We start from the raw sequence: 27934 nt of genomic DNA, 5'->3' as shown, positions 1-27934 counted from the left end.
TAAGACAAAAAATGAATCGAATTGAAGACTTATCGCACAATGGAAAACGTAAAATGTTACAAAATAGAAGGAACATCGTATATTTCTCTATTTCTAAAGAATTTCGACCATTTATCTGGACAAGCAATGAAATAATGTTTGATAGCGTTTTGAAAACGTTGTCTGTACTGATTCGGCGGAATCTGTACAACTCTCAAGTCAACCATATAATACATGGGAAAACAAGATCGTAAGGAGAAACGCACGATAGTGACATCACCGCCACGATTCAGAGCCATTTTGCCTCTACTTTCGATTGTTTTGAAAAGATTAAAACTTCCTATTGCATCAACAAGTCCCACAATCAAAGAATGACTGTTTGAGGATACATCGACGCCTATGAGGAGAGAATAGTCCATGATGGATTGAGAGGAGAGAAACTTTGTGTCGAGAGAGATGGCGTCCAAGAGAATGCGCTTTGCATCTGTTGACACAAATGTTAGTACAAGTGTCGAAGTTCAGTAGATCAAATTCAAACATACGAGGTTGGAATAAAATTAACTTTTTCTGGATACCCTCAAGCCAATCAGCGTCAAATAAGGTTTTGGACACCTTATCTGGTCTTCCATCAACATCTGTTTTCTTGACCAGCCTTCTTCCCTCTTTGTATATCATCAGATAATGATGCATTTCAGATGTAAAAAGATACTTGCCTATCCCCTTGAGGTCAAATGTTTTGACTATGTTTTGATTGTAAAAGAGGTTTTCCATGACAAGCAGGTTTAATTGACGCTTTTGGCCAGATTGTAGATCTTTTATAGTGACTACTCATGTTTATTAGCCCAGATATTCCAAGTCGTTTAGCAGTCATCATACCCGTATAAAAGCCTACGATCTTAGCAAGGGAAGTCGCTTTGTTGTGCGTGCCCGCCATGAAATGAAAGTATGCCGGCGAAATTTCCAATAGCGCATGCCTATCCCCAGTTTAGTAAAGCATTCACTTTGCAAAGTACATAACTCACATATCACTGACTATCCATTTGCTTACCAATTCTTTGACTATAAATCTCTTATCTCTTGTCATCCAGAATCCAGCCTTACTCTTCCCGCCTTGAGCATCCCATACATCTGTCCTTGCCAAGCTTTCAACCATTATCTTGTCAACCGCACATCTTCTTCTAAGCGAGTCAAATGCTTGTGCAAAATAGACGACACATGACAGTCGTAGTCTGTCTGGTAAGATGTAGGTGAAATGCAAGTGTGGACGAGGTTCAACCATGGATAATGAGTTGTCCATTGATGAAAGTGGCCCTATAAAGGACTGAAGAGATCGATCCGTTCCTCGCATTCGTATAGAAGAAATTGTTTCTCCCACTTCAGAGCCAAATTTCCAAAGGGAGCTGACAGAGTTTGCAAGCGAGGATGTCACGGATCCCCACCCAGAATCGTTTATTGTCAGACTACTGGACTTACTGGGCGTACCTCCAACTGTAAGAAATTTCGCGCCATTGAACCGAGTCTCGCGGGAGGTGGACGGTGCATTGTGTCTCATTACACCAGAGCTTGACACACTCCTTCCTGATTGTAATCGAAAACTGCTCGGTGGAACGTCGTCTCTTTTTTGACCACGTGGTGCTGACCAGGCATATGAGATACTGCTCTTATCACTCTCTGTCAAGCTTGCTCTTCGCAGAGAGCCTTGGTGGCTCGTTGTCGAACTCAATACCTGATCTTGCCCTGTAGCTCTGCTAATTGTCTTGACAATCTCCTCCATTCTGTCTCCTTGTTCTGATACACCTTCAACTTGCTCTAAGCTGACTTCAGTTGATGGTATAGGGTTTGTGAGGGATACAGGTGATGGAGCGGATTTGGATTTGTCTAGAGCCATAGAAGCATCGGACTTGACTTTCACAATTGAGCGAAGAGAAAGAATGTCCCGTGGTGAATCGCGTTGTTCAATCTTGGTAGTCCATTTGTGTGTTGCAGTGGAAGCTGATGTCACAGGGTCGGTGGTTATTGCTGAGGTCGTTGAAGTATCGACTGAGACGTTTTTGGCAAATGCTACTGTAACAACGGGACTTTGAGTGTGGGAGCTGTCGCCGGTCGCTCTTGATTTAGTCAACTCTGCGAAGTATGCTAGTGATCTGTATATTCTATCAACCACGTCCTTATTACCAGCCCAGAACAGCTTACGAAAGGGTATAAGCGATCACACTTGCAGGCTCATCTTCTTTGATGAGCAATCTACTCCCAGGAAGTGCGTGCACTCTACCATTTTCTTTTGCGTATTCAGGCACTTTGTCTTTGATCTCACCCAACTCGCTCTGCCCCATATATTTTTTCTGCCAGGCTTCTAGTGCCGTTAGAGCTTTCTCGATTTCACAAACAAATGCTATTCGAATATCATTTAACTGTGATGATGGCATGGAATTGGTGGTAGCGAGGACAGTGAGGGAGGAGACAAGGAATGACTTTGATGTGGCGAACGATGCTGATAATGAGGACAAAGTATCGAGTGTTTCCTGAAGACCCAGGCCTTTAGTGTCTGTTTCGCTCTCTCTAGTGATTTCATGTTCTTTCTCACTTTTCTTTCTCAATACCCCCAGTTCGGTATCAAGCGTATCATAGAAAGCATGGATGTCTTTAGTCACCGCCATTTCTTCCTTTTCTTTTATGGTGTGGCCTGCCTCATCATTCGCCAATTCATCGAATGTGCCCAAAACCCACTCTTTGTCACCTTTGCGCTTTGTTACATTTGGTCCTACTTGCAACTTGGGAAACCTCATGTCGAAAAGATCAAGTGAGGAAGCCGAAAGGTTCACTGTAAAAGATGAGGTGCGAAAACAGTGGATGAAAGTATGTTGAGAAGAGGCGTGAGGGCAAATGGGTGGCTGGAGGATGGTAGTGTAGATCAGAAGTTCGAGGAGTTTTCCCCAAGGATAATGTCCAGCCGCTTCGCTAAGTCTTTTCTCGTTACATTTTTGTCTACAAATACAACATTCCACCCAACTTCTGACATCCTTACCGTCATGTGCAGGCTTAACTACAAAATCAGTGACTTTGACGGATATCTGTACGCCAGCATGGAGAAACAAACGGGTGTGATCTTTTCCTTCAGCACCACAGCCTATTCGAGGACAGAGAAGGTTTTCTTCATCCAGCTCATCTTGAAGCGAATGTAGATACTCAAATATTGACAAGGTAGCGGGTAGTGGATAGGGTCTGGGAGCTTGACAAATCATAAACTCTTTTTGCCTTACATCCGTTTCATCCACTTTTTCCTCTGCCCCTCGTTCATCTCTCTTCTCTTCTCTTTCTAGATGATCATGAGCCTGAGAAGGAGGTAATAATACGCAATACAAAGCGAAAAGCCTCTGTAGTCGTATCCAGCCGTCAAATGTATCTAGCCCGTTTGCAAGTGAATTGAGTCCGGACCTCAGCTGACCACCTGGACGGTAAGCCAGCGCTCGTCCTCTGAGCGGGTCATCTTTAATTGTTGTTCCCAATTCTAGCTTTGTCTTCGTCCCTATTCCTGACGATACGTCTATCGTAACTTCCGAGGGATCTCTCATCTCCAACTCTGCTTTTTCCCGCCGTATCCGATCTTCTTTGACTCTCAATAATATTGCTGGCATTGGAAACACCATTCCTGGAGTCGTAGAATGTATTAACTTTTGAAGCGTCTCCAGTGTGACAAGGTGATGGTTGTTCGGGCTCGGTACCGAATCTGGATTGAATAAGGAAAAATATGGCTGGTTAGTGGTGTTATGTTCAGAAAGTGCGGCGGAAATAGGCTGTGGAGAAATGGAAGGATTCTCGAGTATGGCGAGAGGAGGGGAGATATGAACAGCAACTGAGGAAGGTCGGTTCCGTGAATGATCCTTCCTTCGTAAGCTTCTGTTTCTACCTAAAAGCCCCTCAAATACGCCTTTTGTATCTTTTCCCAATCGCGCCAAGAAACTCATCTTTTCTTTTTTTTCGTTCAAGGATAATGACTTGTCTCGCGTAAGCAAATCCATTGATTGACGGAATGTGGCGTTAGGATATGGCGATTTGGACAAAAGGGGTGGAACATATGGTTCGCGAGGAATCTGGAATGCATCTAGGAGGTCAAGTTCCAGGGTCATCGTGGTAATTGTATAAATCTGTTTTTGAGTTAATTACAGCCCCTTGAAGAACACATTAACTCACAAGCAACTCCATTACTCTACCCACGGCTCTTTTATCTTCTTCCTCCGTCAAGCCCAAGATGACAACGGTCCCACCCACTACACCAATTTTGCCCTCTGCAGCTTCCTGTCTCGGTATATCATCCTCTGCACCGCTGATCACCAAACTCATTCCTTTTCTATCCCGATGAGCATCATGTTGGGTACCAGACCAGGCGGTGGAATCACCATCATCTATTTCCGTATCTGATCCACTAGAGGGACAGTCATCAGGTGTGGACGCGATAGAAGGGAGGATGGAGCTGGAGACGTGGCTTGTAGGTACGGTCTGAAGAGCTGAAAAGAGCGAATGCCGCCGCGTGCCAATGTGACTTGACCTTCTCTTTATTCTCAAACTTCCTCTAGGGGACTCTTGTACGCTTGTTGGAAGCGCGAATTGACCTTCGACAAAGTCAATTTGTATCAGTTCGTCTTCAGTATGACGATCTGGAAGTAAATCAGACCATTTACTTCCTGATGAGCTCCACCATCTCTTGTGGGTCGAGTTGATGCTTGATGATGAACGATGAGAAAGGGAGAGATCTCGACGTAGGCGAATTGTACTCAGTGAACCATCCACTCGATGGTGCTTTCCGTCAAAATCTTCTCCATCTGACGAAGGAAAATGCAAACAGACAATTGGCTTGATCAAGTCGCGCACATTCTCTATTGACTTCTGCGTCTTTGAGGGAGAATCTGATGGAAGTCCAAGCTCAGAAAAGGCATTTGACGGGGCTGAGGAAGAAATATCAAAAGTATGAGGGTGATCTAAACCCGACTGAGGGAATGCTCCGGGAATATCCTGTATGGTAGATTTTGGAAAGAAATCGACTAATGTTCCTAAGCAGCTTTCCCCAGCAACTTCTTCAGTACGACTCACCATTTACGTCTTCCCAATCCTCACCTTTAAGCATAGATAACTTCTGAAAGCCTTCTAAAGTGGAGACGACCTGACACCATTCTCGTAATTGTTTCTCATCGTCTGTCTTAATATTCTCATGCCTAATCTTATCTTTATCTCTGGAGGTCAATGAGCCCTCCGCCTCACGCCGGTTTGATTGACGATCAGCTGACACGATCGACGAAGCTCGTGTACTTTGCCTGCTTGGCGTTGAGGCAGGCGATACGGTCTGTAGAGAGGATGGTATACCTAAGCGGCCACGATCTGCCTCATTCAACGGAGATTTTCGAGATCCCTTGCCCTTGCCCCTTTCTTTCTCCTGACACACAATTTCACGGGCGCGCTGTTCTGCTTGCTGCTTCTGCAGATGGTCGTGCCATAATCTCTTTCTTGCTGCCGAGCCTTTGACCCAATATTTCCAGTCCTGCTCCAACAGTCCATGCTCTCTTTGGGAGTCTTTGGCAGGATGCGTCAGCACAGCACCTTCCCATATAGCACGTTCCAGTTCCGCAAGACGATCAGTGGACCAAGACTTGTCTCCTTGCAAAAATTGTTGCTGTAACCACTGATGTAGGAGAGTGCGCAAGTGAGCAAGGTAGCGAGGCGGCAGACCATTTGAATCGCACCGAGGCGGAAGCTGGTTAGACATTTCTACGCCATGAGGAATGAATATAGTAACAAAAATAAAGAGTTAACTTATCATTCATAATTATGTGTAATAAAAGTGGTGATGTCACAAGTCTCATTGCAAAGTGATTATAGACGTTACTGATCTCAATAACTCCGTCATGTGGCAGTGTTTGTGTCTTCATTGATGATTCGTTCATCATTATTTTTCCATTCAAAACTCAACATGATTCGCCCTACTGCACTCCTGAAAAATGCTAGCAATGCAGCAAAGCCGCAGCCAATGTCTTCAGACCATACAAAATATCATGTGTCTTCCACTGTAGGTCAACGATTTCCTCCTTCACTTCATATTGACTTTGCGTAGGGCTTCTGGAAGAAATTTCGTAAGTACGCTCTGGTGTGGCTGTTTGCGGACTAATCATGGAAAATGTTAAGGAGATGCGGTCGTTGGTGAGTGCTACTTGCGATTTCCACTTCATGCGTTTACAATAGCTTCAGTGAATCCCGAAATTTCTTCCGGTCTTCCCATTCCATCCTTACACAGATATCCACAACCAGCATCCCGTCCGGAGCAATATGCTACTCCTGCCACAAGAGCCAGTGATCCCGCTTTTAATCCTGTGCGCCAAGCCAATTATCTGTATGGAAGGAGCTTATGACGTCTAGTACTGGAAACGTGATGTTCGCCGTTCGTACCCTCAAACTTCCGTTATAACCCAACCTCATCTCTCTGCTCTCCTTCTTTCCACCCCTTCTCTCGCTTCCATTCCGTCTCCTTCCACCATGGTTGAAACTAGAAATGAGCCTCACGCCCTTGCCCCTAATGCCCCCTCAGATGCCTACCAGGATGTTGTCCCTATTGGCAAAGTTGCTCGACTGAGCGAGATTCTCAAGAAGATCCCAGAAGGCAAAGCCTTTATTGGCGGTGGCTTGCTTACCGGCGAAGGGGAAGCTAAACTGCCTCCGGTACCCCCTAGACCGAGTGCGAAATGGGTGCCCAAAGATGGAAGTAAGGTGCCTCACGGGAAGTGGGATTACTTCCCTATGTACACTGTCTCATAGGTACACGCGAATAGGTAGAAACGGATATGGGTTGTTTCATTGACAGAAATTAGCGTGGTATCTTCAAAATACTCAATGTGTGCAAGAAGTATGGCATAGCAGTATGAAGGATATAGTAAAGGCAAATTGTAAGGCGACAATGACCAATCTCACACTAGTTCTTCTCTCGCCCACCTCTCTGACGCTTTGTCTAACCCTTGAAATTCTCTTTCTCCAACTATTCCTCTGACAGTGCGGTACATTTCATGTAGCCCGAGTACTGTATGAATAAGTGCGGTATTGGCAGTTGCAACCAAAGCAAATTGTTCGCTCTAACAATCCGTGATCAGTCACTAAAAATTTTGTCAAACAGGCTAGCTTACATGACAGTTATCCCATGTAATGGCTCCAGCCATGACCTTTATCGTATTCTTCTCTTCCATGCTCTCTTTTCGCCTTTCGTCATTGCTTTTTTCGTTATCGACTTGCAGGTCTTTTGCATTTCTTACATCACCTTCAGTCCACTCCATTTCCTCTTCATCATCCTCCCGATTCTGACTCATAAGACGCCGTCGCTCGCCATCTCTGTCAGCCTTGATATCATTCTTCTGATCGGCCCAAAGCGCTTGAACACGACGAGAAGATGAACGCGAGATGATGGCAAGTCTCTCAAAGATAGGAATCATTGGCGGAAGAGATTCACCTGTCCTGAGGGACTGTTGTAATGTAGAAAATAAGAGGACACAGTCGCCTATCTGTCTCAACCAATTTCAATGTTAGCATTGCTATTACAAGATGATGGCCCAAGTGTGCAAAAAACGCACGAAAGCAGGATGCAGTAAATCGCTTCGTCTAGCCAAGCGCGCACACCAGTTTGCTTCTAATCTGGTAAAAGACGAAAAGAGAAGAGAGAGAGTAGCCAATATACGTGCTTGAGAGTGATACAACTCGGTGTATAACTCTTTTGGCCATGGACCTTGCAATCCTGGCTCGATACTGTGTTGCTGAGTCATATATGCAATCTGAGCAAATGCGATAACTTACGCAGCAAACGATAGATGTGGTTCCATTGCCATCATCCTTCCCTATACATTGGATACCTGCTCAGCCCCAACATATGATGCTGACTGCTCAACTCACCATGACTTTAACCAATCTTTTCATAAACAATTGCCTCTTTTCCTCCACAAAAGCCCTCCTCCCTCTTCCGTCCTCCCTCCATTCTTCTCGACTCACTTCATTCTCGATATTGGTCACTGTCTGTCTGTATAAATCAGCAATATCGCCAATGTTTTTTGCCAGTCGACGCCGAAAGATGGTTCGGGCGGAAAGTGGTTGAGGGAAAAGCATTAGAATGAGTGCTACCGTAAAACCTGCCTGCCACTCAATAATCACACAAGACATTTCAGACTGGTAAGGGCGCTAGAAGTATACATACCAATAATGACCAGCAAACCCCTTCTCCCAGCTAGACCAGCCCCAGATCCTTGGTTCCCTACTGAAACGATATGCTCGTCCGACCACGAGTATCCTACGACAAACTAACACTCTAATTAGTTCAATCGTCCATGTAAATCTCCGTCTCACTCTCCAATTGTGTCATAAAAGCATACGAACCACGATAGTAACATTGGTCATCACGAAAAAGACGGCCCGTTGAATAGGTAAAACAACTCTGATGAACAGACATGGTGCAGTCAACACCATCTACTGTATTGTTAACTTCTTTTGAGCAAAAACAGGAAGAAATTGACTCACAGTAGCAGCAACAACACCATAGGGATTCCCTGAGCCTCTTGCAGCACCTAGGTACCAGACTAGCATGCCAATAACAAGTCCTGCAATCGTACCCCCCTAAAGACTTCTCAGTAATCTGACAAAAATTATAGCAAGGAAGAAAACAGGCATGACTGACCATTCGTATAAGGAACGTTATGATTTGTTCTCCAGTAAAGATACCCATGCCTGCTTGGCCCATGATCAAAGCCCATAATCCTCTATCCCATATCGTCCGTCAGTTATTCCTGTTCTCGAAACAACTTCACCAGTCTATGATGGTCTCGCAGAGACATACCGGTTGGAATAGTAAAACCATGCCGACTGAGGGCATACTGCAGGGACGAATAATGCCATAGAGGCTATACTGTATTTCAAAGCGTATATGCCTGTTGGATTTACAAGATTTTGCCAAAACGTATAGATATGTCGACCAATGCGCTGAAAGGCGTTGCGAGGGTCAGAGGCATCGGGATACATTTCTATCAAGGATAAAAGGTCAGAGGGCTTTACTCCTGCAGAAGCTAGGTAAAGCAAGGGAATGCTTACTATATACTCTCCTCTCTCCTCTCTCACTTGCCGTGCTCATCTTTTCAATGCCATTCGACCTCTCGTCCTTGACTATACCATCCACTCCCCCTGCATCCCTCAGACCCATATCCAATGGATTCTCACCCCCTTGATCGTTAGCACTTTCCACCAGCTTTTTCGTAAATCTAGTCGGAAACTGCATCTTGGCCGTCGGACTTCTCTTCTCAATTTCGAGTAAAAGTTCCAAGAAGGAAACGAGTGCAAGAGAAAAGGAGACAGTGTTGGCGGTCAAGATGAGCGAACGAAAGAGATCACGAGTCATGTATCGATATGTATCGTGCAAATGCGGTTTGAGAGCACCTGTTTGAGGATCAAACAAGTCACGATACGGCTCAAAGACTTTATATTGCCCAGATTCCCTAAACACTTGCAATACGTTCTTCACCTTGGCCAGGTTTTCTTCCCTCTGAGCTGTTGGAGACGCAGATTTTGGTATTTTCTTCCAGCGTGTGTGGTTCACGAGAAGTAGCCAAGTTTGTATATCTTGAAGAGCATTGACACAAGTTTGACGCAATTCGAGAGTGGATTGGTTGAGAATGGGCAAAAGACTTTGGAGTGTCCGAGATGGATCACTCTGTTGTTCCATCTGCTGGAGGTGTTGATGGGTGTTTACTATGGGGTGAGGGATAGGATTGTCTCTGCTTTTTTCCAAAGTCCGGTTTTGCTCTTCAATGATGAGCTGTTATTCTTTAGCTTGAACTCGGCGGATGGTGTTGGCAGCTCACAGTAAAGTTGGTGAGGCCATAGAGCGCCCATCCCAGCTCTTTCAGCTTTGTAAAGATATTCTCCAGGTCTCCTGAACCAATTTGGCCCCTTGACATTTCTAATTGCAGCAACCCCATCTGTTCTGAGATTGCCGTTGTAGCTTTTATATGTTTATGCTTTGTTGTGTATACCTTTTCCGCAAGTTGACTCCACTTGTCCGTGTCATGAGGAGAAATAGAGAGAACATCATCTTGAAGTTTGACAAGGGCAATGGTAGGGGTGAGCATGGTTTTGATCAAAGAACCAAGAATGATGTGGTTCAGAGTTTGAGGAAAAACAAGGATACTTGACGCCAAAGCTATGGCTACAAAGCAGACAGCTGGGAGAAGGAGTTGCTTCTAGGATAAGGGTTAGTCAGGGCACATGCGATGAGCAAGCGATATTACAGCGAGAGTATACTGAGCAACAGGGAAAAGAGGGCCGATGGTCACCATTACTTTGTGAGATCAGCTAAACGGATAGTCACTTGCGGATGATCTTACAATCCAGGATGATGGTTCCAAAAAGGGAGGCCAAGGTTCTATTCCAAATGTAAGGTTAAAAACATCAGACGCAACTTACAGCCTTGGTTTGGCGGCTCTTAGGTAGCCAAGTAAGTAGGTGCCGACAAAGAAGAAAACACCGTATACAGCAGATGATCGAGGGTCGAGAAAAGATCCATGAAAGATGGCATATTCCTCTAGACAATTATGAGTAACTTTTGTTGCGTGACATGATTACAAGTACGTTGAAGGGGGATACTCATATTTTGATTCAGCCTAAGGCAGTCAATTGATAAAACAGAAACAACACATCGCTATCTTACCCAGCTTGAAAATCTTGCTGTTGTTTGGCTAGTAAGGCCGGATTTCTAGCCCTTAGCGCAGCAGCCATGGCAGCAGATCCCCAAGCCCACCCAAAGAGCATACCGATACTAAGGGTAGAGAGAGCAAAAATGTAAATGCTGAGAGCCATATTTGGAGGCAGCACCTGAGAGAGAAGTGCTCCAAAGAATGCCGCTTGACCCAGCTTGTTCAGTGCTGTTATTGCGTCAAAAACAGCTGTGGTCAGCTTTTCCCAATGGTAAGATAGAGACGTACAAGGCTGGCAAACTAAGAGAACGAGGCATGCCAATGTTGTCACCTCACACCTTGCAAAGTTCTTCCACGCCCTCCTGTCTATCAGCGAGGGGATGAACCATTCCGGTACGCGTAGCCTCCTTGCCATGTACTCGACTCTGGCGGATGTCTTGACAGGCATACCTAATTCAATTTCTGGAGGGTTCTCCTCAGGTATGAGAAATGACTTTTGAGCAGTGAACGGACTGAAAAGCTCAAAGGAAAATAATTGAGAAAAATTGAAAAGTTGCAGCAAATTCCGCCTCAAATAGTGTGACGGTTATCTATTTCCATTAGATAACTATGCCTGATTGTGCCTAGATATGATAGCAAAAGTCATGACGTGGAAGATTGATCTTAAGATGCAAATTAGTATTTTACAAAGATTTTACATTTAATTCAGTATATATTAACCCAAGGTATAATACTTTTATATGTGACTTGTGAGTATTTGAATCCATTGGCTGCATGACATACTAATCATATACATCAGCTCTAATCCAACTGATGGCACAAATGCCAAAGCTGCCAATAGCCTATCTCTTTCCAAGACATGCTGCTAGATCCATTCTTAACCATTCAAGCTTTCAAATATTTATTTCTGGAGAAACAGCAATAGGAACATTGAATACATGCTACCCAACAAGATAGCTATTCACCTCTACACCAGGAGATGTAGCGAGCTATAGCTAAATGGAGATATTCGCTTTACTCTCCAATTAATACAGCGGTCCACGCTATGATAGGCATCATCAATGATAGCCACGGACATTGTCTGGTACATCTGGTCCTCTTTTTCTTCATCCATATGATTTCTCACGATAGATGCAAGAAGAACACCGTCTCAACGCAAACGTCTAATCATTTATGCTCATATATGTCACTGTGCACGATATTCAATCAGGTGTTTGTTATTACGTAATTGACAAAAGTGGAAGCTGAATGATGACGTCTATAGTATCCAAAAATCGCTTTATAGCTATTTCGGCAACTCCCTCTTACTACTTTTACTTGTACTTTTCTCATTGTTAGCACAGCAAAAGCGATGGTACTCCAGGAAATAGACGCCTCCTCTGCGTCTATTGACGATGGTTAGCCCAACAGCCCTAATATCTCCTGTCCTTGCAGCTGACAACCTTCAGGTTCACCTACCCCTCCTAACAAATCCAAGAAAGACCCAAATGACCCTTCTTATGCTCCTCGGTCTCCAAAGCTAGTGCTCTTCAATCCACGGTCAGGCGAAAGCGAGACAATTGATCTTTCACCCGCTTCGTCTGTCATGACGCTTGAGGATTACAGAAGGTTGAATGCTAAAACGACAGAAAGAGGGATATTCACTGGTCTCTTTGGTGGTGGCCTTCTTAGTATGTATTCCAGCATAGTATAGTGAAACGGAGCGGCTCAAACTCTACAGCCTATTTGGTCAACAGATTCAAACCAACGCCGCCATCGCGGAATGCTCTTGTATTGACATTCTTATGCAAGTACTACATTCACCATGTTGATGACACTATTGACATTGTGGCAGTATCATCCTCCTTCATATCATACTCTACTTCAAGAGCTCTCCTTGTCTCTTCCATTTTACAAATTCGCGCCAAAGCACGCGCGCAAGCAATGGCTAATGGTGAATATCGTGATTCCGCTGAGCCTCGCTCATCAGACAATTTGTTTGACATCACTGGAATGGGAGACTCACCTAGCTCATTGGCTTCACCCGAAGCGAGCGGCTTCAGCCGCGAAAATGATAATAGTGGAATACAAACAGTCGATAATGGAACAAAATGGGGTCAGCCTGAGCCAAGAGGAAGGGTCATAGATGAACTAGCCAGGTCGGGTACACGACCGCCCGAGAGAATGAGATATTCCAAAGGCAAAGGCCTAGAGGGTGATGTAGAAGAAGAAAGTGAAATGAGAGATCCTTATGCCTTACCTGGTCTTCCCAGAAATCAATGACCACAAAAACGCAAAAAATTTGGGCTTGACATAGCTGCGTAATGCATCAACTTCTACATGATCAATCTACTGCAATACCCGGAGGCGTGCCATTGATTCCCATATCGTTGGTATCACACATGTCGGAATCAGTCTTACTCTCATGCCTTTCATTTGAACTGTTGTCCAAATTCACCACTCCTTCCCCTTCCAGCCGCTTCCTCAATAACAGCTTTTTCGTCTCTGGCTTCATCATTTTCGTACTTAGCGGGCTGGATTCTGTCTTTGCTCTTGAAATTTGGCTCGCAAAGTCAGTGATTTGTCCCGATTTTGCAGGATATATTTGTAAATGCATTTGCACAGGGCTTGTCCTGTCCGATGAGCTTGGCGGCGAATGGAAGCCCACACTACTGCTCAGTCTTCGGTTCTCGGTGAAACTACCGGATGTGTACCATGCGCCAGAGGATACTCGAGAAACTGACGTAGAATTAATAAAAGATGCGGGATAAGAAGGAACCCGAGACGAAAGAGTTGTTCGATGTTGAATAGGAGTGTAGACTGGAGAAGAGAGTGTTAAAAGGAGGCTCTTGAGATTGGGGAGAGTTTGGCGGATGTCCAGTAGACGAATGTTTGCTTCTTGCATAAGCTACCAGATATGGTTGGATTGTATTGATCGACTCATTCACTTATTCAAAGATTTAGCTTACCATTTCAATATTTTTATTAAGCAAAAATACACCATACTCGTATCGATACCTTTCGACACCTTTTGCATAGAGCGGAAAACTGAATGTCTCATGAGTATTTCCTATCATACCTCTTTATAAAACGTACGATCTTGGCCCTTGCATAACACTAGCAACGTCCTTGACCACGCTTCTGCTCCCTGCACAAGTCACGGGAAATGCCAAACCTCCAGCTTGTCCCCCTATGTTTCCAAGAATCTGTACCACCATCGCCACATACCCAAGCGCCGCCGCTGTAGTTCGTTCATCAACTTTGTGTGCTGGTAACATAATTGGAGGGGCCGGATCATTTGGAGTAGCTGGTATAGGAAGGGGGATGTCAAGTATTGTATAGAGTAAGATGGAAGGGTCAAGCGGTTGGATCGGAAAAAGTGTATCAAGCGTTTGGATAAGGGATGCTCGAAGACGATAGATTTTGGGGAGCAAAGAGAAGCGATTAAGTCTGAAAATTTTAACACGCTTCAAAAAGAAAAAGAAACATACTTACTGAATAGAGCTAATCTTGTCTTCTAAATCATCAACTCCTACACGAAGGAGGTCATCCTTTCTATCAGCAGCAGCTAAATTATCCCTCTTTGTCTCTGATGCTTGATATTGAAGCGACAGCCGCTCACGTGCTATCAATCTGGTCAGTATTTATTTGCCCTGAGGATATCAGACCGTTTGACATACTGATTGAGATGACCTGTTTCACCTCGTCAACCTTGTCCCTAATCCATTTTATCCTATCCTCCCTTTCTGAGAGCTCTCGATTCAATGAACGATGATCCGCGTCTTCAGCCAACAACTTGTCAACTTTGTCTTGAGCTTGAGATATACCTCTTTGAGTATCAACTACCACGGCATATAAATTCACAAGCCTTATCTTGTTAGCATGACCGGTTTGCGTTTGAGGAAGTGGACATACTGATGAAGAGCACCAATACCAGCACCTCTTTTCAATTTTCCCTCTCTCAGCCTATTATTTTGTGATGATTCTCTTAATGCGGGAGAATCATCGGGAGAAGGCATATAATACACTCCCTTAGGATCAAAACTCAAAGTGAATTCGAGGCAATTCGGCTTCTTTTTTCTGTCTGCTCCTATATCTTGCCTCTTCAATTGGTCGAGTCTGATCAGACCTCCCACGCCATCCAACATTTTCCACATTTTGACACTCTTTTCATCCTGCGAAACTTGAACCCACACTTGAGCCTCCACAGTAGTACTGGCAAGATCAGGATAGCTCAACCAAGATGCAAAGTCCGATTCTGGGTTCAGGTGAAAAAAACGAGGGTAAAGAGAAGGTGGGTGGATTGTAGAGATGAAAAACGGTATAGCCGGCGATTCCGAGCCCTTGAGACTGGAAACAGGGTCAGAATTGGATCGACCACCATTTAGAGTTGAGGAGTGAGTAGACGTGGAAGGCCGTTTTTTTAACGGTGTGTCTCGTGCCAATCTTGGTGATGAATGACTGCTAGATTTCTTTGGGGATGTAAAAGGTGATGTATTGCGTTTAGAATCTTGGGGCATTGACTGTCGCTGGCGTATTCGAGGGCTAGACTCGGGTGTTGGTAATGTTTGTATCGGAGAAGAGGATTGAGATCGTAACACAGACGAACAAGGCATATTCTGAGGCGGCAATTGAGAGCGTGACACAGATCCTTCGCTTATTGCTCTCTTGGGAGAGGGGATAGATGCCCCTTCCTCCAACGATTCTACAGGTGACACTCTCCTTTCTGGAGTTCTGAGCACTATGAAACATCGGGCAAGTTTTTTGCTCTCTGCTGTTGCCAATTGTATCTGCTCGCTCAGTGATCCATGAAGATGCTCAGGCCATTGGCGTGACCCTTCGCTCTTTGACGCTCCAGATTGATTCAACTCCATAGCCTCACCAGCTAGCGTAGAAGCTCGGTTTCTCGTGACTCTTGTAGCTCTTTCCGTAGGCCTCACCAGAGGCGAAGGGTGTTCATTGACCGTTGTAGATGCAGGCGAAGCCGATCTCTTTCGTGGTAAAGTGCTGTTGGAAGACTTGCGCCGCCTCTGAGATCCCAAAGACTCGGCAAAAATTTCATTTTCCCGTGTGTCATTTGAAGCAGAACCATTGGATACTTTCGTACGACTAGGTTCACCCAAAACACGCTCCTTTTGAATGGGTTCAGGTTTGAGTTTGAAGGCATATGGCAGTGATTCTGGAAGTGTTAGTTGGTGGATGCGAATACTAATGATAGATTAGCCATTTCAGCAGTATCGTAGCGAGAAATACATGCCCAGTTATATCACGCACTCGAGGCCAATGCTCCATAGTAAATGGTTAAAAAAGAACAAAAGTGAAGATTCATTCACACAATGCTAAATCAACGTTGACGATGGATTTAATAAAGTGGAGGTTACCCATTTTTCTATTACTTTAATCTTGCTTATACTCTACTTTTGTTAAAACAATCCATCGTCTCTCTAAAGTTATTGTAAACTTATCTTTATAATTAATAAGCCTTATATCCTATATTGAGCTGACCCAATTATTATTGCTCACAGTAATCTGAATTGCTCTACCGCTGATTGCTCAGCCATTGCCTCTCCATAATGGAGTCTCAGAGACCCGACAAACTACCTCCTAGGGGACTTCCAATCTGTAAGAACCGTCAAATAAACCATGTATGTTTGAATTCTGACATGTCTAGTGTCTGGTCCGCCTCCCATCGCACGATTATCTGGTTTGTCACATTCTTGCTGTCCTATTTCTATTCTGCTTAATCCATACAGCTTGCAGGCAATGTAACAAGGACTTCAACCCTATCTGGCGCCGTAAACGGATATGTGGTCACTGTGGTTATGAATACTGCTCGTCTTGCCTATCTGACGGCCAAGCACTAATGCCGCGTAAAGCAGGACAAGTACCACTTAACCCAACGCCATTAGCAGAGATCAAACTCGGGCTGGGAATAGAAGATGACAGTGAGAGCGGAGGCTCAGGATATGATGTGGAGAGTGTTTGCACTCACTGTTTGGGAATGTTGCAAGGTTTGTCACTATAATGGTCGGCCCGAAGAGTTGACAAATCATGTGTAGTTACCGCTGCACCGTTGACGGTATTGAGATCACTCCCTATAAAACGGCTTAAAAATTACCTTGCAGCCTACAATATATCATTAGTAGGTGCCAAAGAGAAGGAAGATATCGTCCAGGCTATAATCAAAGCTCGAAATCCTAATACAGGATGCCTGTCTTCTGAAAACGAGGTGAGTATGCTAGTAAGCGGTGATTGTATTATTGAAACTGACATGATGCCAGAGCTTCTATAGACGCCATTCGGTACCTAAAGGTAAATCCAATCAACCGAGTGGCACCGCTACTTCATCTCGTCCCTCTTCATTCAATTCAAACCCACAGACATATGCTTCATCTTACCAGCGTCCTCAGCCACGTCCTCCAAATAACTTCAGGTTTCCTCCTCCTCCCCAACCTATACCTCAGTCAGCGCCTCAGTCACAGTCACAACAAAGGCCTTCACATACCCCCCAACAAGCGAGACCATCACACTTCCCAGCGCCCACACCAGCCACCGCACCTACACACTCACCTCCTGTACCTACCATTCTCTCACTCGTAGCTCTCCCAGACTCATATCTACCTTCTCTCAATATTGGTACACTCAAAGCTATATTATACGAGAACCACGTTCGAGTAGATTTCAAACAAGTACTAGAAAAGTATGTTCTAACAGGAAAACTTGTTTGAAATCGAATGACACGGAGCCCTGCTAATGTAATGATAGAAAAGAACTCATAGCAAGAGTGAAAGAACTGGTAGATGATGAGCGTAAACGCCTAGAGCGTCAGCGCATAGCTGAGCAGCGACTGGAAGAAGACACTCTTTCTCAACCTCAACTTTCTAATAGTGCCAACCTTGCGGACAACCTCAGCAATACTATCGAGCACGAAAGCAGAACCGGTCTTGAACCCGATAATAATGATGTTAATAACTTGGCAGAAAAACAAGCTCAAGACACATCTCAAGAGATCGAAGCATTTGACAATGATAAGGCCAAGGTGAATAGTACCAACAAAATTCCTACAGGCCCAATGCCAGAGATCGAACGAGGCTTGTGTGTGGTGTGTCAGGATGAAGAAGCAACGCTTGCAAATGTCGACTGTGGGCATTTGTGCATGTGCGCTCGTGGGTTGATCTGCTATTTTCATTGGAAGTCAAAGGCTGAGGCTTATTTTGTGAAGATTGTTCAGATCTAATCATGGCTACAAGTCAAGAATGTCCACTCTGCCGAACGAGGATTGTTACCAAGTATGTTGCTTTTTTGTTGTAGAATTGAATGAGTTTGGTATATTGACGAGCTGGTAGGCAACGACTCATCAGGATTTATCGAGTGTAAACCTAATTTCTTGCCTTATTTGTCTCTTTGAGCGGCTATAATATAGAAACGATCTCTGCATATGGGGTATCTGTTACGAACCAAGTTGTATTTTGACTTATCTAAAACTTTAAGCAATGCATGCAAAATCTTTAAACATTCCCACATGAAGCTCAGGATATCGCGACCAGTGTCAAACGATTAAATAGAGATAAATGGTGAAAGATGTGGAAATAAAAAGAGGGAAACCACTCGGGTGCAAATGGCAATTGTTCTTTTGTGGGTTGGCGGGTAGTGGTTAGGGGACACCTTGCTCAGCCTTCATCTTTTTGATCAAAGCCCAATCAGAAAGCTCTACCTGATCTCGGAAAGTTGATTCTAAATATCTCAATTAGCATAAAGATCGACCAAAAAGAGAGTAAGCTTACTGAGGGTATCAATACTTTGTCGAGAGATCAGAGAGACTACCTCATCTTTGTCATCAAAGCTACGAACCGCGTTATTGTTCACCTTCATCGACGACACAATAAAAACACTGACTGTCGACCATAGAGTTTAGCAGGCTGATGAGGTGCTCGTTCGATTTTGACGGCTGCACCAGCACCAATTTGAGACCGCTTGACAATATCGAATGGCTTGTGATTTATTTCAATTGATGTGCTAAACTTCAAATCAGATTTATCCTTCTATTCACATACTAAGGGAGAAGCAAGAAAGGTCGTAAGCCACGCACATCTTGCCTAATGGAATGATTTCCCGCTTTCCGCTCTCTTTGTCTAACTTGACCACACCCATGGGCGTTCCAATACGCATCGTGCCTTCAATAATGTCACAGCCCAAAATAATGGGGTCCCTGTGAGCAAAGGCCTTGAGAATTTTGAGCTTAACAGGCCAAACAGCATTGGGTGCTGCTTCTTTACGCTTCGCTTCCTGAACTTCAGCCATGTAGGCTTTGAAAGCATCGAAGAGGTGATAAATGATTTCCGCTAAGCCGCGTTTCAGCACCATAGCCAATATAAATAAACGAGGACAGTACCAGAGAATATTCTTAAACCAGCCTTTTTGGCCAGATCCTCCGCCTCTTTCTCAATTTGCACATCAAACGCCAGAATAACACCGTATTCTGGGGCCTTTTCCAACATAGTGGCGGCCTTGACAATTGTACTCTTATGGATGGGTCCAATGCCAAAATTGAAAACAGGAATCTTCATTTGTTCCAAAAATGTCAACAATGCTTCTAGTGAACCCAGAGTAGATGCTTGCACCCAAACACCTTTACCTGACTTAGTGACGAATCGGCCAAGGGAAGTTAGATCATCCATTGCCATTTCCTTGTATACTTCAACTTCGTCGTCGTCTTCAGCAACGTAAAGACGGGCACCAGCGATAGCTTTTTCAAGATTGGGAGCAGATATCTTGACACCCAATGCAGCCTTGACTTCCTTGTGATGGACATATGTACCCTACGCACATATAAGTATAATTTCTGCTGACATTAACTGAACTCACCTTAATACGCATCTCACGCATAGGTTGAGGTGTGAGTAAGGCTCTGATTTGTGTCACAATTGGCCCATCCGAGCCACAAAGCACGATTTTATCGCCCTCCTTCATCACACCGTTTGAGAGAACTACATCAATCGTGGTACCCAAGCCTTCTATCACCTTCACTTCCAGAATAGTACATTCAAGCTCAGAAATAAACATCAGGTTGGCATTCATCCTTTCTTGTGTAAGTTTAACTAGAAACATGAGCAAGTCAGGGATACCTTCGCCTGTGACAGCTGAAGTTGGTACCAAAGAGATATTTTTTCCTAAATTGGGATTTTCATCGAAAATTTCGGCGTTGAGACCTTGTTCGGCAAACGCAAGCTTAGTCTTCCGTACACGGTCTTCAAATTCAGATCTGACGTGTTTGTTTTGTGCTTTAAGAGTCTGACGAAATCCGGCATTAGGCTTTACTTCCCAGCCGTACATACGGTCAATCTTGTTCAGAGCGACGATGAATGGAGTTCGGCCATGTCGAAGGAGATTAAGAGACTCAATTGTTTGTTGCTCCAGACCATGCTAAAATGTTGTCAACGTGTGCTGCATGTGAAATACATAGCAAACTCACGGTTATGTCAACTACTAGAATAGCGATGTTACAAAGAGAAGAACCACGAGAACGGAGATTGCTAAAAGATTCGTGTCCTGGTGTGTCAATTATCAACAATCCAGGAATTTTGATCTCATAAGCCCCTTCCTCATTTACCACCGCAGTCTTTTCCTTAATAGCAGCTTGTGGAAAGAAGGTTGCACCTATTTGTTGGGTGATGCCTCCCGCTTCCCCCCTCCTGAACTGATGTTTGTCGAATCTTGTCGAGCAATTTAGTTTTGCCGGTATCGACGTGGCCTAAGATACAACAGATGGGCGAACGTAAATCATCCTTGCTCTGGGCTGCTTGAGCTGCTTGCTTTCGTTCTTGGATCTTTTGTCTAGCCCGAGCAATCCGCATTTCGTGTTCATCATCAGAATCATCATTATCAGACTCTTCTGAAGAGTCATCTTCATCGGTACCTTCTTCGGATGAACCTTCAGTGAGAGAGGCAGCATCACCATTGGACCGAGATGATGCGTCGTCAGCCGAGGCTGCTTTGGCAGTAGGTGTAGGAATAGTACTCTTTTTGAGAGGAATTTGAGAGACCTCGATGGGCACAGTAACAGAGGGGGTTTTGAGTGCACCTTTGTCCTCTTCATCACTCTTGTCCCAGTCATCTTCCGACTCCTCCATCTTCAGTTGTTCAACGCCTTTTTGAACGTCCTTAGCAGCATCATTATCACTCATATCCCAGTCGTCTTCATTGCCTTGCTCTTTCTTCTCTTTTTCCAGTCCAGGCTCTGTTCTGGGAGCAGTAGACTTAGAAGGTGCAGGTGTTACTGGTGCAGGTGACTCCTTCGTTTTAGTTTGCTGTTGCTGCTTCTTTTTATTGCCATACACTGGTTTTTTTTTCTTTTCTGTATCATCTTGAAGACCAGCAACGACCATTCCAGACGCTAACATTGCCTGTTTTCTTGCTTCAGCTGCGGCCTTTTCCCTCTTTTGCGCAGGTGTCAAGAGCCTGCCTTCTGCTTTTGCTTTTATGAGTTTCTCTTTCTCCTTTTGCTTCTTCAGAGCCCTTGCCTCAGCAACAGCAGTCTCCTCAGCCAAGATTCTAGCTTCCTCCTCTTCAATTCGTTTTCGTCGCTCTTCTTCTGCACGGCGAACCTCTTCTTCAAGACGCTGTTTTTCAAGCATAGCAGCTTGCATGGCAGCAATGTGTGCTGGTATCTTTTTGCCTTTTGTGGGAGCAGGAGTAACAGCGTCGGCTTTGGCAGCAGGCTTCTTCTTCTTCTTCTTCTTCTTGTCACCAGTGGCAGTAGGATCGTCATCGCCTTCACCCTCTTCTTCATCAGCAGGAGTCTCCATAAGATTATTAGGAGCAGGAGTCGATTCTTGGATATTCTTAGTGACCGCTTGAGCTTTTTTCTTTGCCTACTAGCCCGTCAGCGGCCAAAACCGCACTTCAAACTAAGACAAACCTTTTCCTTTTCCTTTTTCAACTTTTCTTTCTCTTTTTTCGTTAAGATCCTCGGACTCTCATCTTCTTCTTGCATTTCACCATTAGTGGCTGCATATTCTTCTTTGGCAGGCTCAACAGCCTTGACGATTTTTTCAGCAGCCTTTCTGTCTGCAGCAGCTTTTTCGAGAATTGCATCGATATCCTCTTCCTCCTCTTCTTGATCCCTCTTTCCTTTCTTTCCCTTTTTACCCTTTTTGGGCTTGACATCCTCCTCTGGCCATTCATCGTCGGGATTTGGTTGGGTATCTACTATGGTAGAAGAAGGATTATCATCTTCACCATCGAGGCCTTCAAATTTAGAAGCCTTTTTCTTTTTCTTCTTATCCTTTTTAGCGGCGTTGGCAGCGATGGTTGCCTGCACATTTGGTTAGTCTTAAAGCATTTTGTATGCGAAAATAGATCAAAACAGCTTGACATGAACTTAAAGCAAATTATGGAGCAAGGATACGAAGGGTAATCGCCTTCCTTGGCCCCGTTCTCTCATAGCATAATCCACATAGCTCGAGAATACACGTAAAACCCAGAATAAAAGCTCACCATTAATCCACCGCCTTCCTCATCACTTAAATCGGCATTGTCCAACAGATCGAAACCACTTTGGACGTGATTCTTTTGCCCTGTAGCAACAGCCGACAGCTCGTCATTAGCATCTCCACCATCCACCTTGGCTTCCAAAGCAGCTTCTTTCTTCTCCCTATGCCCAAAGTTAGTTCCAGTGATAGCAAGCAACACGGAAAACATCTACCAAAACTCATCATCTTCTGCAGTCTTTTTCCCTCCCTTCTTTGCCTTGTTCTTCGGAGCCATTCTTGTGAATGTTTATATAGAAAGAAGTCGGAAAAAAGCTGGAATATAATCTAATCGAAGTGAATTGTTGCAACTTTGTAAAGTAGGGACCAGATAAATTCATGTTGCCCAAATATGAACTCATATCTGATTATCTAGGCAACCCAAAATCTCATTATATGGCTCAAGATCACGTGACTGATCCCAATTCCTCTTATCGAGGATTTGACTCTGTTTATATAGATGAGAGAATACAAAAACGATAATAAAACTTTTTATCTTCCTTTTGTTTTTATCTTCCTTCATTCTTCAAATGTCATGGCTATAAACGCTGAGGCTGGTCCGTCAAGGGCCTCAATAGAAGCCGAAGGCGGAGGGAACCGTCGGGCATCCACCAAGACACGTACCATCACACTCCATCCAGCATCTTCAACTTCAAATTTGATCTTTCCGGCGACATCTTCTGTCAACACGAGATATCGTCATGTGAGGACACAGTCTGGCGCGTCCCAGCCGGCAACGGCGGAGGAATTTAACACCCCTAGACGTTCACATAGAGCAGCTTTTTTGAGGGAGGATTCCCTGTTGGATGCTGGTGCACGAAGAACAGAACAAGTCGATTTGCCAGATTTTGGACATATGTTTGGGATAAATGACGATGTAGAGGACCATTTTGCTATCGCGACACGGATACGAACGAGGTGGAAGAGGAAGCTGTATCTGTTAATGGAGGAACCGGCAAGTGGACGAGAAGCTTTCCTTGTTCACGTCACTGTCACTGGCGCTATCCTCTTTAGGTAGGTCTTTTCAGACCAAAGAGATGCACTGAACGTGTGAATAGCGCAGTGCTCACAACATTATCAACTTTGCCTGCCTTCCATACCAGCCCTATAGTGACCAAAGCTTTCTTTGGTTTGGATACTACCATCGTCGTCCTCTTTACGATCGAATACATCGCCCGTTCCCTCGCACATTCTGATAAGTGGTCCCAGTATTATTCATGGGCCACTTCCTTTTTTGGAATACTTGACCTTTTGGCCATATTGCCATACTATATTGAGGTCGCTCAAAACGAAGACACAACCATCCTCTTTCGGTTTTCCATTCTTCGAACGTTTCGACTGTTGCGTGTGTTTAGAGCATTCAGATATCAGAACCAGATGCTTCTGACTATTGAAGTCATGTACGTCGCTGTCAAACGTTCCAAAGATGCGTTATGGGCACTCTCATTTTTTATCATTCTATTCCTCGTTCTCTTCTCTACCCTGATCTACTTTGCTGAGCGCGGAACATGGGATCCAACCGTGTCTGCATTTATCGATGCAGATGGCGACCCTTCCGCCTTTGACTCTATACCCAAAACGGCTTGGTTTAGTCTTGTTACAATGAGTACGGTAGGGTATGGTGAAGTTGTGCCCAAGAGTTTTTTAGGCAAGCTTTTGACGATACCTCTGTTGATGTTTGGTTTGTTGTTGATTGCATTGCCAAGTTTTGTATTGGGAAGAAATTTTGCGATTGTCTATGATGCCATGACGAGCCAATTGCCTCAGAATGTATGTATAAACCAATGCGAAGTTTCAGAATCAATTGATGGCAATCCATAGATGTCCCCGATTTCTTCACCATCGCATTCAACGCATCAAATCGACACTCTACCCGGCACAACAGAAGACATTCCCCTCTTACCCACTTCAATATCTCATGACCCAAACGCGCCACAACATCCTGACACAACACCACCGCATTCGCTTAGACCAGCCTTTTCTCGATCAGTGTCTTCTCTACCTTCTGGAAGCAAAAGCATATCGACAGGACAGGGAGATGCTGGACATGCTCCTAGAATGTGGGAGGGAGGTGTTGATGGGACGAGGTCGACCCTAGGATCTAGCTCTGGAAATTTGGGAGATAAACCTCATCGTGATCTAACCAATACTAAACTTGCCAAAAATCAACTTGTATGCTTGTCCCTCACAGAAACTGTTGTGAGCTGATGTATGATGAAGGTTTTGTTGGGACAAATAGATTCACTCCGCCAAACATTGGAGAAACAAGGCGAGTTGCTCAGCTTGTTAACCGAAGCCCTTGGTGTTACGATACCAGTAAATAAATTGAAGGACAAGGAAACAGAAATAGAAAAAGTGTTTGACTTGGGTGACGCAGATGAAGAAAAGTAAATGAGTAATAATTTTGTCATGATTATGCATGATTTTGTAACAGGATTTCACGAGTGGTCTCCGACGGCGGAATTTACTAAACGTTTAATGAGTTTGACAAATCATCTTTGTCTCGACAATTATCTTTTTATTATTATTAATATTTTTCTTCTTTTCTTTTCTCAAATTAGTATTTTCATTCACCAATTTAAAAAAGAACGGAATGGCGGCAGCTTCCAACTCTGTCCCACTCGATCCCAAATTGGGCAGAGCAGCAGACTTTGTCCGTCCAGATTTTCACCAAGTCAACCTCGACCTCGAGGGATATCTTAAATCTGAACGTGGATTCAAACTGGACGCTGACCAACAAATCTGTCCACTGTCCATTACCCCTCTTGGTTGCCCTCTTCCTCCTTCACAATGCCCATATCGACATACTACTCCAGGTTCTACCAACTTTCAGCCACCTCCTCCCCTCCCGTCCCATCCTCGTGAGCGCGAAAAGAAATTGACTGTCTGCAAACACTACCTTCGTAACCTCTGCAAAATGGGCGACAACTGCGAATATACCCATGATTTCAACCTTCGGACCATGCCTATCTGTATATGGTTTGTCAAGCAAGGAAAATGCGAGCTGGGCGGTGAATGTCTGTACTTTCACCCCCGCGATAGAAGGGTATCATGTCCAGACTATGATAGGGGCTTTTGCGTACTGGGGCCGCGTTGTCCAAGGAGACATGTGAGGACAAGACTGTGTGAGGCGTATGCGGCAGGATTCTGTCCAGACGGTAAAGACTGCAAACTCGCGCAGTAAGTTTTTCTACATTATATTTGCAGCATGCTGACCTATATAGCCCAATACCGGGACAACCTCCCTCCGAATCATACGTTAATCCCACTCCGCCTAATCCTGAGATGTTCACGGGTCCTCCACCTCAACTTCCAGCAGGGTACGGCCGTTGGCGAGAGTACAAGTACGATCCCAATGCCGTAGTGGTCCCTGCAGTAGCATGGGTTGAAGGCGGCTCGCTGTCCGGTTGGAGAGCTGGAGGCTTCTTATCAGCAAACGCTCGAAGGCAGCAACAATCTGGCGGAGGGGCCAGTGGTGGCGGGCCTGGGGGAGCCGGAGATGGGGGACCAAGAAAAGGTGGATGGCAGAAAGATCTCAGTCAAGTACTTTGCTTTGTGAGTGGATCCTTCCTTGTCTTAGATTTTCGATATTGACAAATTTTGCAGAGATGCAATCAGCATGGGCATTTCGCAAACAACTGTCCTAATCAATATGTGCCCGGTGACAGAGGAGGCAAGAGAAAAAACAATGATGATGGGTTTTAGTATCTATCCATAGACATTGAATTGTTGTATCAACCAAAAATGCATAACGATTGGACAAACCGAGACTGATGAAGGGGTAACATTATGGACGTTAAGAAAGGTCAACAAAAAGCGCTTTACTTTCTCCCTCTGTTTCTGTAATAAGCTTTCTTAGGTTCTCCGTCTTCATCATCAGTCTCATCCTCTTTAGATTTCTTTGCCTTGATGCTCCCTACACTAATATTCACTTTGGGAGGGACCGCAAATCCGAACGCCTTTCCCACTTTGGCCAGGTCCAACTTGTTGACATCAAATATCTTTTTAAGAGAATATGAAGCATACGCTTGGAGGTACGAGCGATACCCGTCTCGAGCAGAAGTGTTAAGATAGTGATTTTTTGAAATCAACGACTCTAGCTGTTTTTGTACGTCGGCAATTTTCTTGGTAGGAAATTGATATTCGTTAAGCGGTACTTTTGCCACTTTCAAGAACCTCAAAAAGCCCAGTTCAGAGGGTAACAAAAACAACAATGATTTGCCATGTTTCCCTGCTCGTGCAGTTCGACCCACTCGATGAATGTAATCACGTGGATCATCAGGTGGATCGAACTGAATGATCCAGTCAACTTTAGGAATGTCAAGGCCACGAGCGGCGACGTCTGTACACAAAAGTATACCAGAAGAGGCATTGCAGAACTCGAAGAATGTATTGGTACGCTTTTGTTGTTTTTGTTTACCCTATGCTCAATTAGGCTACATTCTATGAGATGTTGATTAAACTCACATGAAGATCAAGGACAGGTACATCAATATAATTTAGTAACTCCGCATGATACTTTACAGAGTTACAGCTCGAAAAGAAAACAATTACTTTTTTCTTCAAGTTTTTTTTGAGGAAAGTGAAAAGAAGCATGAACCGTTGATCGCTCTCACAAACAACATATCCTTGCTCCAACATGTCAACTGTCGAGGCTACCTTTGTTTCGTCTACGTTGATATAAAGCGGCCCTGGCCGAAGTGAGATACGGGCAAGATCAGTAACTTTGGTGGTTTGAGTAGCTGAAAAGAGCATTGATTGACGATTCTCTGTGTTTTTGTTAAATTTCATTGATATCACATCATCAAACATACCAGAAGGAAGAAGCTTGATGATCTGTTTCATCTCTTCCTCAAAACCAATCTCCAAGATCCTGTCCGCTTCATCAATGACCAGCGCTTTCAAGTTTTTGAACACAAATCCTTTAGTGTTCTATATCACCGTTAGTCAATCGACTCGACCTTTTACCTTGAGCTTACCTGTAAATGATCTAAAAGTCTACCAGGAGTGGCTACAATGAGGTTGACACCTTTAACAAGCTTGTCCGCTTCAGCTTTGCGATTGGCACCGCCCATCAGGACGCCAAATGTTTGAGAATGTCCCGACATGAGTTCTTTAGCGACACCAAAAATTTGAAGAGCAAGTTCTCGGGTAGGTGAAATGATGATTACACCAGTACCTATTATGTCTCAATTCCTTTTCTGGCATAATTTGTATACTCACCATTAACAGGCTTGAATCTCAGTGTACTCAACAGCTCAACACTGGGCACCAAAAAAGCCATCGTCTTTCCACTCCCTGTCCTCGCTGCACCCAAGACATCCTTGCCTGCCAGAAGAGGGGGGATCGTCCTCGCTTGCACTTCGGTCATTGTTTCAAAGCCCATTCGCTGTACTGCAGCTAAGGTAGGTTGAGATAGATTACAACTGGAGAATGGAACGCGCTCATAAGTCTGTCCTGGAGCTGTACGGGCGCCCAAAGCAGGGGTAGATGCCATATCACTATCTAAAGTGAACTTTGAAGACGAAGCTTCAGGAGATCCCTGAACCTGCTTCTTTGATGAGACATTGTCATGGGCTTGGCTTGTTCGTTTGCGTTTGTGAGTCGCTGATGAAGGAGACATTTTATTTTATTTATTTAGTTATTTTATTTTCATTTTTATCTATCATCAGAATTTTTGAACTTTTCTGGGATAAAATGAAATAAATAAATAGAATGAAATTAAGTGCCTAAATTTGTTAAAAT

At 44.3% G+C, this 27934-nt stretch overlaps 10 protein-coding genes across 10 annotated transcripts; 5 read left to right on the top strand and 5 right to left on the bottom strand.

Moving 5' to 3' along the window:
• Positions 1-56: 56 nt before the first annotated feature.
• Positions 57-5737, bottom strand: L203_104263 (uncharacterized protein; the record flags this gene model as incomplete). The annotated part of the gene is made up of 9 exons (XM_066213650.1): positions 57-182; positions 246-463; positions 522-641; positions 693-803; positions 856-953; positions 1002-2123; positions 2173-4124; positions 4171-5018; positions 5068-5737. The coding sequence occupies 9 exons, from the start codon at positions 5735-5737 to the stop codon at positions 57-59; spliced, it is 5265 nt and encodes a 1754-aa protein (XP_066069747.1).
• A 204-nt stretch (positions 5738-5941) lies between these two features.
• On the top strand, positions 5942-6780 carry L203_104262 (uncharacterized protein; the record flags this gene model as incomplete). Its single annotated transcript, XM_066213649.1, has 5 exons — positions 5942-6037; positions 6083-6101; positions 6154-6168; positions 6217-6338; positions 6385-6780. The coding sequence occupies 5 exons, from the start codon at positions 5942-5944 to the stop codon at positions 6778-6780; spliced, it is 648 nt and encodes a 215-aa protein (XP_066069746.1).
• A 149-nt stretch (positions 6781-6929) lies between these two features.
• L203_104261 (uncharacterized protein) lies at positions 6930-11130 on the bottom strand (the record flags this gene model as incomplete). Its single annotated transcript, XM_066213648.1, has 19 exons — positions 6930-7091; positions 7143-7514; positions 7584-7755; positions 7804-7844; positions 7900-8132; positions 8198-8300; positions 8377-8466; positions 8518-8613; positions 8675-8756; positions 8834-9017; positions 9085-9805; positions 9852-10229; positions 10278-10327; positions 10374-10411; positions 10514-10570; positions 10618-10649; positions 10697-10724; positions 10787-10910; positions 10971-11130. 19 exons carry the CDS (start codon positions 11128-11130, stop codon positions 6930-6932), a joined length of 3123 nt encoding a protein of 1040 aa, XP_066069745.1.
• Positions 11131-12033: 903 nt separating this feature from the next.
• Positions 12034-12944, top strand: L203_104260 (uncharacterized protein; the record flags this gene model as incomplete). The annotated part of the gene is made up of 4 exons (XM_066213647.1): positions 12034-12079; positions 12131-12352; positions 12403-12468; positions 12517-12944. The coding sequence occupies 4 exons, from the start codon at positions 12034-12036 to the stop codon at positions 12942-12944; spliced, it is 762 nt and encodes a 253-aa protein (XP_066069744.1).
• A 61-nt stretch (positions 12945-13005) lies between these two features.
• On the bottom strand, positions 13006-15953 carry L203_104259 (uncharacterized protein; the record flags this gene model as incomplete). Its single annotated transcript, XM_066213646.1, has 7 exons — positions 13006-13569; positions 13631-13709; positions 13758-14111; positions 14157-14286; positions 14342-14529; positions 14577-15869; positions 15919-15953. 7 exons carry the CDS (start codon positions 15951-15953, stop codon positions 13006-13008), a joined length of 2643 nt encoding a protein of 880 aa, XP_066069743.1.
• A 281-nt stretch (positions 15954-16234) lies between these two features.
• L203_104258 (uncharacterized protein) lies at positions 16235-18038 on the top strand (the record flags this gene model as incomplete). The annotated part of the gene is made up of 8 exons (XM_066213645.1): positions 16235-16283; positions 16333-16365; positions 16415-16672; positions 16721-16890; positions 16943-17361; positions 17427-17827; positions 17884-17950; positions 18008-18038. 8 exons carry the CDS (start codon positions 16235-16237, stop codon positions 18036-18038), a joined length of 1428 nt encoding a protein of 475 aa, XP_066069742.1.
• A 277-nt stretch (positions 18039-18315) lies between these two features.
• Positions 18316-22427, bottom strand: L203_104257 (uncharacterized protein; the record flags this gene model as incomplete). The annotated part of the gene is made up of 11 exons (XM_066213644.1): positions 18316-18395; positions 18446-18504; positions 18558-18677; positions 18751-19003; positions 19054-19480; positions 19527-20084; positions 20134-20358; positions 20408-21532; positions 21580-21975; positions 22158-22314; positions 22366-22427. 11 exons carry the CDS (start codon positions 22425-22427, stop codon positions 18316-18318), a joined length of 3462 nt encoding a protein of 1153 aa, XP_066069741.1.
• Positions 22428-22724: 297 nt separating this feature from the next.
• L203_104256 (uncharacterized protein) lies at positions 22725-24580 on the top strand (the record flags this gene model as incomplete). Its single annotated transcript, XM_066213643.1, has 4 exons — positions 22725-23203; positions 23248-23959; positions 24011-24361; positions 24410-24580. 4 exons carry the CDS (start codon positions 22725-22727, stop codon positions 24578-24580), a joined length of 1713 nt encoding a protein of 570 aa, XP_066069740.1.
• A 202-nt stretch (positions 24581-24782) lies between these two features.
• On the top strand, positions 24783-25894 carry L203_104255 (mRNA 3'-end-processing protein YTH1; the record flags this gene model as incomplete). Its single annotated transcript, XM_066213642.1, has 3 exons — positions 24783-25369; positions 25414-25744; positions 25796-25894. 3 exons carry the CDS (start codon positions 24783-24785, stop codon positions 25892-25894), a joined length of 1017 nt encoding a protein of 338 aa, XP_066069739.1.
• Positions 25895-26010: 116 nt separating this feature from the next.
• Positions 26011-27812, bottom strand: L203_104254 (ATP-dependent RNA helicase HAS1; the record flags this gene model as incomplete). Its single annotated transcript, XM_066213641.1, has 5 exons — positions 26011-26610; positions 26657-26958; positions 27004-27121; positions 27169-27368; positions 27413-27812. 5 exons carry the CDS (start codon positions 27810-27812, stop codon positions 26011-26013), a joined length of 1620 nt encoding a protein of 539 aa, XP_066069738.1.
• Between the last annotated feature and the right edge of the window lie 122 nt (positions 27813-27934).

The sequence above is a fragment of the Cryptococcus depauperatus genome, chromosome 5 (assembly GCF_001720195.1).
Source record: "Cryptococcus depauperatus CBS 7841 chromosome 5, complete sequence".
In the NCBI taxonomy this organism is placed as follows: Eukaryota; Fungi; Basidiomycota; class Tremellomycetes; order Tremellales; family Cryptococcaceae; genus Cryptococcus; species Cryptococcus depauperatus.
This window is presented reverse-complemented; position numbering and strand designations above follow the sequence as displayed.